This window comes from Oryctolagus cuniculus, chromosome X (assembly GCF_051225735.1).
Source record: "Oryctolagus cuniculus isolate XC-2025 breed Fujian yellow rabbit chromosome X, ASM5122573v1, whole genome shotgun sequence".
In the NCBI taxonomy this organism is placed as follows: domain Eukaryota; kingdom Metazoa; phylum Chordata; class Mammalia; order Lagomorpha; family Leporidae; genus Oryctolagus; species Oryctolagus cuniculus.
This window is the reverse complement of record NC_142888.1, coordinates 70460023-70475157: the sequence shown is the minus strand read 5'-3', so window position 1 is coordinate 70475157 and position 15135 is coordinate 70460023. Positions and strand designations below refer to the sequence as shown.

The 15135-nt window shown below is 39.0% G+C and overlaps 1 protein-coding gene across 4 annotated transcripts; it reads right to left on the bottom strand.

Moving 5' to 3' along the window:
• Nucleotides 1-1854: 1854 nt before the first annotated feature.
• ITM2A (integral membrane protein 2A) lies at nucleotides 1855-8585 on the bottom strand. 4 transcript variants are annotated; one of them, XM_051827368.3, is made up of 6 exons: nucleotides 8335-8585; nucleotides 4619-4750; nucleotides 4158-4355; nucleotides 3810-3920; nucleotides 2742-2892; nucleotides 1855-2620 (listed from the first exon to the last, which is right to left on the bottom strand). In XM_051827368.3, exons 1-6 carry the CDS (start codon nucleotides 8446-8448, stop codon nucleotides 2532-2534), a joined length of 795 nt encoding a protein of 264 aa, XP_051683328.1. In that variant the 5' UTR covers nucleotides 8449-8585; the 3' UTR covers nucleotides 1855-2531. The 4 variants fall into 4 exon arrangements, with proteins under 4 accessions (XP_051683328.1, XP_002720183.1, XP_089180006.1 ...); XM_002720137.6 differs by having other exon boundaries at nucleotides 8338-8585; XM_089323880.1 differs by lacking the exons at nucleotides 1855-2620; nucleotides 2742-2892 and adding an exon at nucleotides 3045-3338.
• Nucleotides 8586-15135: the final 6550 nt, after the last annotated feature.

The window sequence follows — 15135 nt, the reverse complement described above, 5'->3', positions numbered from 1 at the left end:
TCTACCTGTCCAAAAAAAAAAAAAAAATTCCTGTGTCAGTAATACTGCAAATATAGTTTTGTCAAACTGCCTTATCTTTGTCAAGCCAGTGTTTAAGAATGATGTACTACTATAGTTTTAATGATCTATGATTATTTTAAAATTAAAATGCATGAGTGATATTGGTTATTTTTTTCATTTGGTTATTGTTTATGGCCCTTGACTATATTTCTGCTGTACTACAGTCTTTTTACTCTTTACTTATTGAACTCTTTATAATTGGAGCACTAAGCCTTTGATTATAATTTAAATTTAAAATGTTATCTCAAAAATTTAAAAATAAGAAATAAAGAAAGGGGGTGGAAGGGTTGTATCATTTTATTCTTTGATTCGTATCTATGAACTACATGAAATCTATTCTTTATATGAATACCACAATAAAAATATTTAAAATGCTTCTTTTTTTCCTATATTATTTTTAAAAATTTTAACTGAGATGTAATAATTGTTCATACTTACAGGGTACTATGTGATTTTTGATGCATATATACATTGTGCTCCTGGCTTTGACTTGGACCAGCGCAGGCCATTGTTGCCAACTGGGAAGTGAATCAGTGGATAAATTATTTCTCCCCCTCTCTTTTTTGTCTCTCCTGCTCTCTTTCTGCCACTCTGCTTCTCAAATCAATCAATAAATATTTTTTTAAAATAAATGTGTTTAGAGCAGACCTTTATCACATCTTTAGTGTTTCACATATCAGTGTACTGATCAGAATGTCTGGAACAAGACCAAATAGCTGCAAGAGCCAGCATTCCTGTGTGTTTCAACATCAGAAACAATGTTTATTATTTAAGATATACTTGGAAAGAAAGTTTTTGCTTTTTCCTAATTTTCTGTACATATTTTCAAGAGTTCAATTTTCTGAAATTAGTTGTTAATTGTTCTCCTTTTATAAATGACCATTTCTGAAATGAATTGATCAGTTATTATTTCCTTAGTGTTGCATTCTTATTTTCTTTGTACATGCTTTAGGGCTTTTTAATTTTAAACTTTTAGGGATTCAATGATTTAGGGTTTTCTGAACTTTTAAAGTTAAGTGTTCATTTCATCATTTAAAAATGATAGCGTTTGAGACTGGATTTGATTGGGTAGTTCTGACCGCAGAAATTTACCAATATCACTACAAGCAGGTAGTCAGAATTTTTTTAACTTAATGTAAGGAAACAATTTATATTACTTGTCCCCTTAATATGGAGCTTACACTCTTAGATAAATTGATGGAGATCACAATATGTGAAGTTCTTTTTGTTTTTAGTTTTTTTTTTTTTGTTTCCTTGTTGAGCATTTTTACCTTTTAAAATTTTGATAGAAGTATTCAAATAGGGGCCGGCGCTGTGGCACAGTGGGTTAATGCCCTGGCCTGAAGAGCTGGCATCCCATATGGGCGCTGGTTCTAGTACCGACTGCTCCTCTTCCGATCCAGCTCTATGCTATGGCCTGGGAAAGCAGTAGAAGATGGCCCAGGTCCTTGGACCCCTGCACCCACGTGGGAGACCCGGAAGAAGCTCCTGGCTCTTGGCTTCGGATTGGTGCAGCTCTGGATATTGAGGCCAATTGGGGAGTGAACCAGCGGATGGAAGACCTCTCTCTCTCTCTCTCTCTCTTTCTCTCTCTGCCTCTCCTCTCTCTGTGTAACTCCAACTTTCAAATAAATAAATAATAAATCTTTAAAAAATACAAAGATGTGGAAGTAGGGATGGGAACAGAGCTAGTATCATAATTTTAGATGTATTGCTGGTACAAAAAGCCAAAGATGAAATATTAATTTTTCACACTAAGTATACTTCAAACAATGAAATAAAAGAAACAATGGCTGAATAAAAGGTAAAATTTATTATAGGGTTGTAGAATTCATACAACCTAAACTTCTTACAGCATTCAGCACCTATACAGTTTTGTGGATTTCACAATACAGGTATCAGTGAGAAAGAATCACTGCATTAGTGAATAATGACTTTCTCATGAAAACTTTTCACATGTAAGTCAGATTCATCACAGAGCACCTAACAGAAATGCAAAAATGTAATTTCTAAATTCACAGAAGTTGCACAAAATGAAAAACAAAACAAAACATTGTTGAGAGATTTGACACAAGAAGGTCAAAAACAACTTAAAGTATTTTAAATTTAAAACATGTTCTACCATACGATCATGTGAAGAGCATGCTTTAAAAAAACAAAGGATGGAAATTATTGTCAGGTTGTTAGCTGACATATTTATGCTGCTTTCAGAAATCTAAACCCTATAAATTCAAAGAAAAAATAGAAATTGTTTAATTTCAGTTTCAAACAACAAGCAATGCCAATTAAACTAAAATTTGACAAGAGCTTGCAGTGGTTAGTAGGTTTTTTTTTCCTTTTTTTTTTTTTAGTATAAGCAATAGAGTAAATGCATGAGTAAATATTTTGAGTATCCCATAAACTTTAATGTTGAAGTCATATTATAAATCCCTGACTTCTTATTACCAAGGCTATGCTGTATCTATTGCCTCTCACTCTTGACAGATCTTGGTCTCAACAATGAATTCGTTGGGAAAGTGTCTAATCTTCCAGCACTTATCAATGGCACGCTTGTTGAAACCTGTGAGGAAATATACACAAAAAAAGTGGCTTTTACTTGCTCCCAATAATACCTTATACACCACCCCCACTTTCTTCACTGTCCCAATAATATAGGATGGACAAAAGAAGAAATTTCTTACCCAGCAAGAGGTCTCTACGACGAAGGCGGAAGGATTTTCTGTTGTTGCAAAGTTGGTAAATAAAGATGCCAAGGTTGCTAACATCACGAATTTCCTCCACAGCAACTAAGTCTTCACGAACCACATAAGTGTGAGGCAGGTATTTGCCACTCTAAGAATGAAAGAAAGAAAGACTGATGTGAGGCAGGTATTTGCCACTCTAAGAATGAAAGAAAGAAAGACTGAATGAGAAATTCTTACTTAAATCCATACCCATAATAGTTACAGACTTTTTTTTTTAAAAAAAGACTATTTTTACAGAAGTTTTAGATTCACAGAATTTTTTATTTAAAAAAAATTTAACAAAATCTTTTAGCCTAAGTCATTAATTTTTTTAAGTTTTCTTTATTTTGAAAGTCAGAGTTACAGAGAGAGAGGGAGAGAAAGTTACAGAGAGAGAGAGAGAGAGAGAGAGAGAGAGAAATCTTCCATCTGCTGGTTGATTCCCCCATATGGCTGCAACAGAGCCAGCAGCTTCATCTGGTCTCCCACATGGTTTTCAGGGGCCCAAACACTTGGGCCATCTTCTGCTGCTTTTGCCAGGCCATTAACAAGGAGCTGAATTGGAAGTAGAGCATCCAGGACTCAATCCAGCACCCACATGGGTGGCAGCTTTACCCTGCTATGCCATGACACCCGCCCTTTAATTCATAAATTTTTAAAGTTTATTTCTTTTTATTTATTTGAAAGGAAGAGAGAGAGAGAGAATATGAATGAATTTTTCTTCTGCTGATTCACTCCCCAAATGCCCACAATAACCAGGACCAGATCAGGAACTCCATCTGGGTTTCCCACACTGGTGGCAGGGTCCAAAGTACTTAAATCATCATCTGTTGTGTCCAGGAGTTGCCATTAGCAGGAAGCTGTACCAAAGGTGGAGGCAGTACTATATCCCAGGCATTCTACATGGAATGTGGGTATCCCAAGTGCCAACTTAACCCACTGCCCACAATGTCCATCTCTCATTAATCTTTTTAATGAGGAAGCAAAACTACTTCGAATAATTATAGAAAAATACAAAATACATACTGCCAATTTGCCAAAAAGCTCCACCAGATTCTTTGGAGGCATAACAATGGAGGTATTGAGGGGCATCAGGTAGCAGTTCCCCAGCAGCAAGTCCAGGTAAGCAGTCATTCCCTGTTGGGAAGGGAAAACAAAATAGTATTATCTAGAAGGTATCAGCACTGCAGATTTTCCAAATACTACTAGTACAAGCAGCTACATCCTTTCAAGATCAAGTGATATGTGTTCAAGAGCAAAGGAGTGAAAAGGTTGTGTTTCAAAAAGATGTACACTGATGAATGGATTTAATACTTGCCAAAGAACCAAGACACAGAGAACATTCTGGAACACCTGTAAGAATGAGATACTCACCTTTTCAAAGTCATGAATAATTGCTGCAGGGTCACTATCAGAGAAACTGGGAACAGGCACATCAATGATTGCGATATTGTCATCCTCACGAATGTCAGCCTCCTCGGTCACAGGCAGGAAGTAAGGCTCTCCTCCACGAAGGGAATTTGCGGGGTCCTCAGAATCAAAGAAGCACATCTCTCCACGGTAGATGGTACTCTAAAAGACCAAACAGGAAAATTAAAGCCTTCTAACACTCACCACCAAAACATTTTGTTTCTCACACGCAGTTCATTGTACTGTGTGCTGAGACTTGCCAATTACAGTTATCACCATGAAGACAAACCAATTTTAGGAACTGAATGGTAATTTGAAAATATTCCCTAAATCTTTGTTTTTCTGATCACCACAACATTCTTTAAGTTGATACTAGATGGATAAAAATCAGTAATTCAAAATATAATAATTATAATTACTATTACCTTGGGCATGAAGTACTTGTAAATGCAGGCTCCACCAACAATAAGTCCTGCTAGGATGAATGAAAGCCCTAACAGAGTCAGCATACATCTCCCAGAAGAGCCCTCTTTTTCCTGGGTGGCAACTCGAAGTTCCTGTGTATTAAAAAGCAAGACAAAAAAACAAAACAAGATTGTACCTTTAGATACATAGTTGTGGTTGTGTCTAATATATTTCAATAACATGTGATCAAGTCATCTTAGAGTGAAATCATTTCGAGACAATTTCTGATATCTAATAGATGTGAAAGCATCTTCAATTACATTCACCTTCCTTCCAGAATTCCCAAACCCAAATATAGATATGAGTTACTTTGAAATACACACTTATGGAATCAAATGAAAAAAATCACTTATGCAGTATGTTACATGTTTATTGTGCTAAGAATATATGAAATTACTATCTTAACAAATTTTCAAATACACAAATATTTAAGCACAGTACTTTTAATTATAGATGTAACATAATATAGCTTATCTCTAGAAGTTATACTGTTTAAGCAAGTGGAAGTAGTTATTTTTGGACTTGTACATTGATAAAATCACTAGCTTTTTAGAATGCAGTTGTGCATCTTCACTAATTTTCTGTAAATAATTTTGTTGCCGCCAACTTATAGGAGAATTATCCTTTTTTATTAACTAATATTCAAAAAGTTTTTGAAAATTAGGTTTTAAGGAAGTAGTTCTATAAGGCAGATATATGCCATTTCACCTTATTTTAGATGTTGAAATATTACAGACAGAAATCTACTTTCTAATGTTCCTAATTTCATCAATACATATGAAACTTCCTAATGTCACTCAATATGCTATAGCGGTCCATTCCATGAAAGAAATCTTTTCCAAATCCTGAATGAAACACTAGATTTTAAATGTAGCCTTCTCCATAGCTAGACACAAAGCTGTCAGTGTAACAGTGACTGTAAAATTCTATTCAATTTATTATTTTCTTGGGAATAAGAAGAAAGATCCAAAGCAAACAAGTAACTAGTTAACTGCGCCCTTTGCAGAGCAGGGGACCTGAGGGCCTTTCAGTCCCAGTCTTGTATGTCACAATGTAGCCCTAGGCAGCATTATTACTCAAGGGTGGAATAAATGCAGTCAGTCATTCTAGGCCTTCACAATCAAAGGGTAAATCATTCTGACTGGTGTGTAAATAGAATTGTTTTAGTGTATTGTAGAGGTGTTTTGGCTCTTTTTCACGGCAACTACTATAAAGTTTATGAGACATAACTAACCTTAAATTAATTTGGTGAAAATAAGTCCATGTATTTGAAGTTAATGTAGATGAAGAAAGGGCAGGAAATCATTTGATAAACGTTTCTTTTCTCAAAAGAAATATTTTTCTTCAAAGGTCACATTTTGAATTCATATTTTCTTACATAAATTTATTTAAGTTTAAACCCTCCACTAATGCTTTATAAATCTTAAAGGTTTCTCTGTGTCCCAATCATTTTCAGAAACTTTATTTTCATTAAAACACCTAAACTAAGATATTGACTAACTATGAAGACCATAGAGAACCATAAGAACAGAACTATGAATTTTAATTGAGAATCACTGTAACCTAGAACTGGAGAATTAGAAATTATATTTTGATGATTAAATTGAGGTCCAGAAAGAGAACAGACTTGCTGTAAGTTATTTCATGGTTTAATTTGAAATTCTGAGAGGAATTCATTTCTTTTGTTCTTGCTATAAAGCATGAGAACAGTTTATATTGTAATTTCATTTATTTTTCCAATAATTTGGGAAGTTTATTATTAAGATTGTCTAAGGATTAGAGTCTCAATTTCTTAAGATATCTCTACATACTCAGAATACGGATTTTTTTTTGCTTTCATTTAAATTTGTTGGAGTTCAGGGTGGTAGGGGCCACCAGTTACCACAGATTATTTCTCTCTGAACTGCATTTTAAAGTCATTGTACATCAACTCTGACATAATATTCTGGCATGCTCAATCTTGGATAACCTAGCTGAATAACACATCACAATTAAAGTATCAAGTATTATTGTCAATGTTTTATAGTGGCCAGGTCATGATCCAGTGGAGGCTTCTCCAAAACCTACCAAAGAAAACTAATCAAAGCGCAAATGTTCATTTTTGTTTATTCTGTGTCACACCACAGGCCTGGCAGAAATATTACTTGCATATTAATGGAATCTATCTACAAATCATGAAGTTTTTGGTGGTGAGGGGGACAATAAGAAGCGTTGAATGGCTATATTTAACTATTGGCATCTAGTTAGGCTTCCCCAAAAATCTGGCCATATTTCACTTACAAAATAAGTAAGAGGACAGTTTTTTTTTTTACCTCTTTTATTTAATCAAAACTTTAACAATGCAAGAAAGTATTACTTTTTAAGTTCTAAAATGTACTCAAAAGCTAGTTTAATTGCAAGACTAAATATTGAAAGTTTCAGTGATAAAAATTCTGCATGAGTCCATTAAGCATTTCCAATTGTGTGCATAATCAAGTTTTACTACATGGATTCTCATTTCACTCACAGCACTTTTCAAATCTCCATTCTGAACACAAAAGTTAACACTTTATAGAGAGAACAAGACAAGTTAGGACAAAACTGCATGCTCCAACACTTTGCAAATTTCACATAAGAAGAATATAGGATTGCCTTTTAAAATTGAGATTGTACTGAAGAAAACAATAGTTTTTGAACACTAAAACTATTGTAGGTGTTTAAAGTAAACCGAAATTGGATTAAATAAACAGTGGCTAACATGTTAGGGGAAAATTTCCCCAGTTCCTGGCAAACTTAGTAGTTTAAATTACATCATTGGACCTGCTTCAGATGTCTATATGGGGGAAGTGGGGTGGGGTATTATTGCTCAACAAGAAAGAACTTGAAAAAAAAAAAAAAGAATAAGAAAGTATCCCAACATTGATTTTCACAGTAGACGCTAGGAAAGGCCACTGAAAACATACAATGTTTTGCAGTGCAAGGGCCCACTGAACACCCAAAACTCGAATTAAGACCAACTTCAGTTTTGACAGCTCCTTTACCTAAAGCTTAACGCTGCCTAGGAGCGGGGAGAAACTGAAAATACACAGGCTCGCGTGCACACACACTTACCCCAGTCCATCCCGCTTGATGTAAAGCTGCCCTTTGCCCCTACCATCCCAACTCCACAAACACTCAGCGATTCTACAAAGACTTAGATTCAACAGAATTTCGTCCACTTCGAAGGAAGAAAAAGAGAGTTAAATCTACTGCCTAGATCATCCCGCTTGCTTGCTCTGCTCAAGTGGAGGCTACAAACCTCCCTGGACCTGGGCTCAGCGCAACTTGGCCCCAGTTGATCCCCGGAGCCCCACAGGTTCCCTAAGAGAAGATGACATTGGGTCACAGGGGATATCCTCAAGTTCCCGCCAATCTCCCTCCAGGATAGGCGGCGTGAGCTGGAACCCGGGGAACATGGCGCGATGCGTGGAGATGTGCCGGGGCACGGGACGCGGCAAGCAGGAGGTGGCGCGAAGAGACAGAACCAGGACAACCGGGCAAACCCGAAGGACAGCACACAGGGGGCCTGCCCGGGGAATCCAGGGGCTGCATGGCAGCCTGCATTTTGTCCTCTGCCCCTTCTTCCCTTCCCTTCTTTCCCCTTCACCCACCCCCATTCCCTACCCTAGGAGGTAGTGAGGGGCGCACTGGGGACAGCTACCTTGCCGGTCAGGATCTGCGCTCGGACGGTGCGACTCACGAGGGCCTCCACGTCCTGCCGCGCCTCCTCCTTTTGCACCGCGGTGGGGGTATTGAAGGCGATTTTAACCATGGTGAACCTTCGGGCTGCGCGGTAAGGCGCGGCTCGAATCAGCGTCCTGGGCTGCAGGTTGGAAGAGGAGATCGCGCTAGCCCAAGCAGCACCTACTTTCTCCCCGGTCTGCCTACAGCTGCTGCAAGCCCAGGACTGGGATACTTATGACGCAGTCCCAAGCTGGGTGGGAGACCGTGGGCGGACCCAGGGAGGTGCTGAGGGAGGAGCAGGAGGGGGCCCAAGTACAGGAATGGAGGGGGGAGTTGGGATGGGGAGTTGCCAGTAGGGGAAGAGGAGGGGAAGTGCAGCCCGTGGCTGGCTCGGGCTGGACGTGCCTCACCTGCACCCCAGGCAAGCTCCCACCCACTCTCTGCGCCCTCAGATAAGAGCAAGTCAGGAAGGAAGCCTGCTGCGTCGTGTCTTTCTGTCTCTGTCCTGGCCACAATAGCCCCTGACTCCGACTCTGTTTTCCCAAACTTGGGCCTGGCCCCCCGCGGGGCCCGGGGCTGTAGCTTGGCATCAATCCAAGCTTCCTCAGCTCTGCAGCTACCCCCAGGCCTGGAAAGCACAGTTCTAAGACTGTTCTGCACCTTTACAGTACCTCCCGTTCAAAGAACACCTAGAAATTCATTAACAGTCGCTTAGTTAATTCTTTCAAGGATTTCTTTTTCCTTTCATGTGTTCATGGTTTTCTAATTTTAATCTTCTGACCTGAAGTCATGGTAGGTCAGAAAGATGGGTCTCCAGTCTTTCCAACACCCCATTTTACAGATAGGATATGATGAGTCACAGAGCCACATGGAAAGCTCATAACGCTCCCATGAAATAATCCAGATCTTTTCACTCTCAGGTCAGGGAAACCAAAGAAGGGTCTCAACCCAGAGCCTGTTTCTCTTCAGTCACCAGCAATAAAAGTCACAAGGGAAAAAAGCAGGAGTCTGTGTGCTCCTCTGTGTTTAAGGAGGTGGAGGAAAGGGCATTTTTTCAAATGTTAATACAGCTCTAGTGGGGGGTGGGGGATACAACAAAACAAAACAATAACCATAAAGGGCCTGAGTTAAAAATCCTTGTTGGAACATTTACAAGTCCCAGCTGCTGTAATCAAGTTATTTCTTCAGTTAGTTCACCCTGGGTGGTGATAATGATAAAGACCTTTACCAGGTAAAACTCAGCTCCTGGAGGTGGGTGACTTGGGGGGGGGGGGCTCCATGGTGCAGAAGTTATAAATAGACTGCAGCAGAAGACAAGGGGAAGATCCTGCTTCTTAAATACAAGAAAACAACAGCGATCCAATAGTACAAACCAGAAACAGCTTTTGCCACAGACTTCTCCGTGTACCCATCTACTTAACTAAAGGGACTTGAATATGTTAAGAGCTGCCACCACTCTGTCTAAGAAGTTCCAGCTTGGAGTTTTTCCCACTGAGGTTTCCTTAACTCTGAAGCCTTCCTCTGTCTTCACTGTAGGAGCTTTGTGAAGACAGCCTTCATTTTCTTGTATAGGCCACAGATGTGAAGGTGGATGGAGGGGAACAGTGGGGCGCCTGTGCCTTACATAGTGCCAGAACCTTGTAAACCAGGATGTTTGCATTTGCTTAGAAATATTGGCATCCTATATTCCTCCACTTATTCTTACTCAAGTCTGGCTTTTATAATTTAACATTTATCAAGCAGCCTTTAGTGTAGAGGGAGGAAATCTCAACTTCCTAGGATGCTTCTCTTTACAATTATCTTCTGTTTACCATCACCTTTATGACAACTCAGCCAGGGTCTGTGCTAGTCTGACCATGCGATGCACACTACAAGAATGGCTGAACAAATAGCAAAATTCCACTTTTACCTACCAAATGCAAGGTGTTGCTTGGGAAGGTAATATAAGGGGGCTTAAGAAAGTTTATGGAAAGCTGCATTATCTTTTAATTCCATTTTACACACTCTTTTGGAATCTCCCTTGTATATTATCTTAGTGTACTATCTTTGTGTATCTTGCCTGAAATGTGGTCAAGCAGGAGGAGCAAGGTCCATTTTTCAGATGAATAGACCCGAGCCCTGACAGCAACCAAGGGAGCATATGATCTTTACTGGGCAGGTAACATTGAGTAAGTCACCCCATCTTCTTGAACCTCAGTTTTTTCCTGTGTAAACTGGAATATGTATCGTGTGAGTATCATGTGCGAGAATGCAGGAGGCAACATGTTTTAAATTATTAAGAAAAGGATAGGAGAGTAAAATGGTTGATTATTCTAGAACTTTTACTGTATAACATGCCCATGTTTCAAGTTTATATAGGATTTATTTTTTATTATATAAACACACACACACACACACACACACACATAACCCTTCAACCATTCTCTAGTTCCCGGAACAGCAGAAGATCCCACAATATCTGAAAGTCAGATTTCCAAGAATAGTCATGTAAACTGCCATCTAATTGCTCTTATATATTTTGAAGAATTTTGTCCGTCTCTTATTGTAGGAGTGCCACCCATAGTTCTCCAATTCTCTTTGCTGCTGTTACCATAGGTGATGCAGGCATGGACTCGAATTGGCACATACTACTGTTACTCCCTCAACGTATATGAGTAACAAAAGGTAGAAGAACATCTATTATTATAATCCATTTCAGGAAGGAAAAATAATACCTCATGTATTTTGAATTTCAAAAATAAGCTGTCACTTGCTCACTGGGTTGGAACCCATAGTGAATACATTCTCATATATTAAAAGTAATTCTTGGGCCCGGTGCCGGGCTCACTTGGCTAATCCTCCGCCTGCAGGGCCGGCATCCCATAGGGCGCCAGGTTCTAGTCCTGGTTGCTCCTCTTCCAGTCCGACTCTCTGCTGTGGCCCAGGAGGGCAGTGGAGGATGGCCCAAGTGCTTGGGCCCTGCACCCGCATGGGAGACCAGGAGGAAGCACCTGGCTCCTGGCTTCGGATCGGTGCAGCGCCGGCCGTAGCGGCCATTTGGGGAGTGAACCAACGGAAGGAAAACCTTTCTCTCTCTTTCTCTTTCTCTCACTGTCTGTAACTATACCTGTCAAATAAATAAATAAATAATCTTAAAAAAAGTAATTCTCATCGACTAAGCTCTTTTTTGTATTCTCTTCTGCTCTCTAACAATTTCTTATTTTTTAGAATCAATTTCTCTTACTTGTCCCTGGAAACTGTGAGGATCTGGCAGCCATACCAATTCCAGTTCACATTGTTAATCATGTCTGAATGCATACCATTCAAGTTTATAAATGACGTCCCTGTTCTCACATGCCAGATGATGACTAAATTATCACAACTTGGACTGAATAGAACATGGCATACAATTGGATACCAAGCAATGATGTAAATTCTCTTTGAATGATAGGAAATCACTACAAATTCAATTGCAAAAAGCGAAAACTTATGGGCATCCGTTATACAATTTCCCTCATTAAGCCACTTATTCATTCATCAAATATTTACAGAGGATATACTGTATACCTTTTACTGTGATTGTCACATGCATTAATGGCAATAATATAGTTGTCGTGGGTTCTCCAGCTCTGTAGTGACAGCACTGGCCCTGTGCGGTAGAGTACAACATAGTGAATCTGCAAACCGGAAGAGTTCTACTCACAGTCAATAACAGTAAGAAAGTTTAAACCCCTACCTTACTTCTAATTGTGTCACAGCCAGTATTCAATTTAGGAAGGTTAATCTGACAGCAAATGTATTGGGAAATCAGTGGGCAATTTTCTATATTCCTGGTGGACTAAATTTTTAACTAAGGCACAGAAAAATAAATGGAAACCTTCCAAAGAGGTTAAAGAGCCATACATTACAAGGCCAAGCACTGTAATAAATGATAAAGACAAAAATTAGAAAAAATAATTTTGTGTTGAATGATTGGAAATTCCAGACTAGGAACATGGTGCAGACCTTGACAACAGTACTAAACATGTGTTTAACAGATGAAATGCCAAATTTTTCTGCTAAGCCCTTTAAATTGGTTATACCATTTGATCCTTGCCATAATTTTGTAAAGTAATATTATATACCTCATTTTGTTGATGAGGAAACAATTTCTGAGAGGTTAGATAAAGTTCTAACCCAAGTGGTTTGATTCCAATGTTTATACTCTTAACCATTATTCTATCTCTGCCACTAAAAGAAATAAGAAAATCAAAAAAGCATATGATTTTAAAGGGAAGAAAATAATCCTCATATTCCCTAGAGCAATGAAGCATGAATATGCTTTCTGTGTTGCAAACAGATATTCTTGGTTAGGATCTTGCTCAGGAGAAACTACATTTGAAACCTTTTAAAAGCTTTTCAGGCCTACCTTAAAGGAGATTTCTTCTGAGTTCTGCAGTTACTCTTTTAGCAGAGAAGCAGCTACAGGGTTGATCAGTCATTTGCTTTTAAGTATAATTTCAGGAGTTTGGTTTGGATTGTTATAGTACCAGACTATTTTCTGGAGTCACTATTTACCTGCACATATAGCTGAACCTTGGGAGAAGAGCTAAAGTTCTCCATTCAAAATAATAGAAAACACCTGCTTTCTGGAATAGATTCTTGTTTTTCCACTTCATTAAATGTTTTCTTTGTAGGCAGGTGAGCTGTGGTAACAGGGAGATGAAACATTCTCAAATATTCACTCAAATATGAGGGTAGATTTCATCATCCCTCACAATGATGTGGTCATAGCTTTGAAGTTAAGAGAAAGCTGTGCCCTACTCTAATTCATAAAAATCACCTTTCCTTTTTGTCATTTGGGACAACTGCAAAATCCTGTTAAAATGTTTGCAGTTTCAATGCACTTTCTCAAAACTGTAAAAATTTTATATCATTATAGACTATCTTTGGGGAACTCTTTTTTTATTATTATTTTACAGGTAGAATTATAGACTGAGAGAGACAGAAAGGTTTTCCTTCCATTAGTTCACTCCCCAAATGGCCGCTGCTGCGCCGATCCGAAGCCAGGAGCCAGGTGCTTCTTCCTGGTCTCCCATGTGGGTGCAGGGGCCCAAGCACTTGGGCCATCCTCCACTGCCCTCCCAGGCCACAGCAGAGAGCTGGACTGGAAGAGGAGCAACTGGGACAGAATCCGGCGCCCATATGGGATGTTGGCACTGCAGGCGGAGGATTAACCTAGTAACCCATGGCGCTGGCCCTGGGGAACTCTTAAATAGAGATTTGTATCAGCATATGAAATGTCTTATCTCATCAAACTTTACAGAAGTTCTAGTCCTGAGTAATACAAGTGGAGAACTCAAGTGTAGCCTTAAGAATGCTTTTGAGAATGTTCAGTTGTTTCAGTTGTTCCATTTTATAGCACCAAGTGATGCTAATATGAACTTTTGACCGCAGAGTTATGTTCCTAATCAATGAAAGCACAACACCTGAATTTTCCTTAAGGGTTGCCAAACAAATTACTAATTTTACTCACATTTTTAGTTTATTAAACTTAAAGAACACAAAAATCTGAGGTCATTTTATGTCACATGATTGATCTTGGTTTTCCTTGAATTGTAATTTTGGTTTTAATTCTTATGTTAATAATCTTTCACTTGAAATAAACTTCAATACATTCATTTCCTGAGGTTTCTAACTATTCTGTGATGGCATGTTGATAACATGGGATTCAGAATGGCATACACAACAAAGGGATTCTCTGAATTTGTAGTCAGACCAATGGCACATACTTTACTTCTCCTCAGTCCCAACAAATTCAGTCAGATAATGATTGTAAAATCCTTCAAAAGCATCCCAAATAACACTGAGTATCCACAGAAAGTCATACTTAGACATTAGCATGATTTCCATGTTTCTGTGCTATTGCGAAAGTGAAGTCTGGCATAAAGAAACACTACAGCTTGTGACAGCTTCTCTTCTACTTTCATCAACACCTCAATCACACTTTCTGACTTCCAATTAGGGGAATACTCTCTCAAAATTTTAAACTTATTTTGGCACCTGAAGTTTGCGGTGTTACCACCCTATTAACAAGGACCCTGGGGCCAGCACTGTAGTGTAGTGGGGTAAAGCCACCACCTGCAGTGCCAGCATGCCATATGGGTGCCTGTTCGCACCATTTTCGATCTAACTCCCTGCTAATGAGCCTGGGAAAGCAGCAGAAGATGGCTCAAGTCTTTGGGCCCCAGCACCCATGTAGGAGACTTGGAAGAAGTTGCTGGCTCCTGGCTTCTGATAGGCCCAGCTCTGGCCTTTGAAGTCATTTGGGAGTAAACCAGCAGTTGGAAAATCTCTCTTCTCTCTGTCTCTCTCTCTCCTCTCTCTCTCTCTCTCTCCCTCTCTCTCTCTCTCTGCTTCTGTGTAACTCTGCCTTTCAAATAAAGAAATCTTTAAAAATAAAAGAGAAGGATCCTACACAAAATATTGGCCCCACAGCTTGGGGAGGTGGATCCGTTCTCCTGCACTCTGTTTATGCTGCAGTTAACATAACACAAGTGGCTTCTTTCCTGACATTTGGCACTAGGATTTACAATTTTAAAGATGCCACTAAATAGGAAGAATTATAAGCTGGCATTTATAAAGGAAATAGCCAGTTACACAAAAGCCAATATTCATTATAAATTAATAAAAAATTTTCCCTCCCTCCTATAATGCTATTCCTTAGGAAGATATTCTATTTACGTAGACTGTGAAATGCTTGCTTCTCCACTCCTGTAAACCTTTCAAGGCAGCTAAGTGGCCTATCCTGCGGTAA

Excerpts from the sequence above, each read along its gene's own strand:
- ITM2A (XM_051827368.3), bottom strand. The coding sequence starts at position 8,448 with ATGGTTAAAATCGCCTTCAATACCCCCACCGCGGTGCAAAAGGAGGAG. Across the intron at positions 3,921-4,157 it reads TTATTCATGACTTTGAAAAG|GGAATGACTGCTTACCTGGA; the intron begins GTGAGTATCTCA and ends CCTTCCCAACAG. Across the intron at positions 2,893-3,809 it reads AGCTTTTTGGCAAATTGGCA|AGTGGCAAATACCTGCCTCA; the intron begins GTATGTATTTTG and ends TTTCATTCTTAG.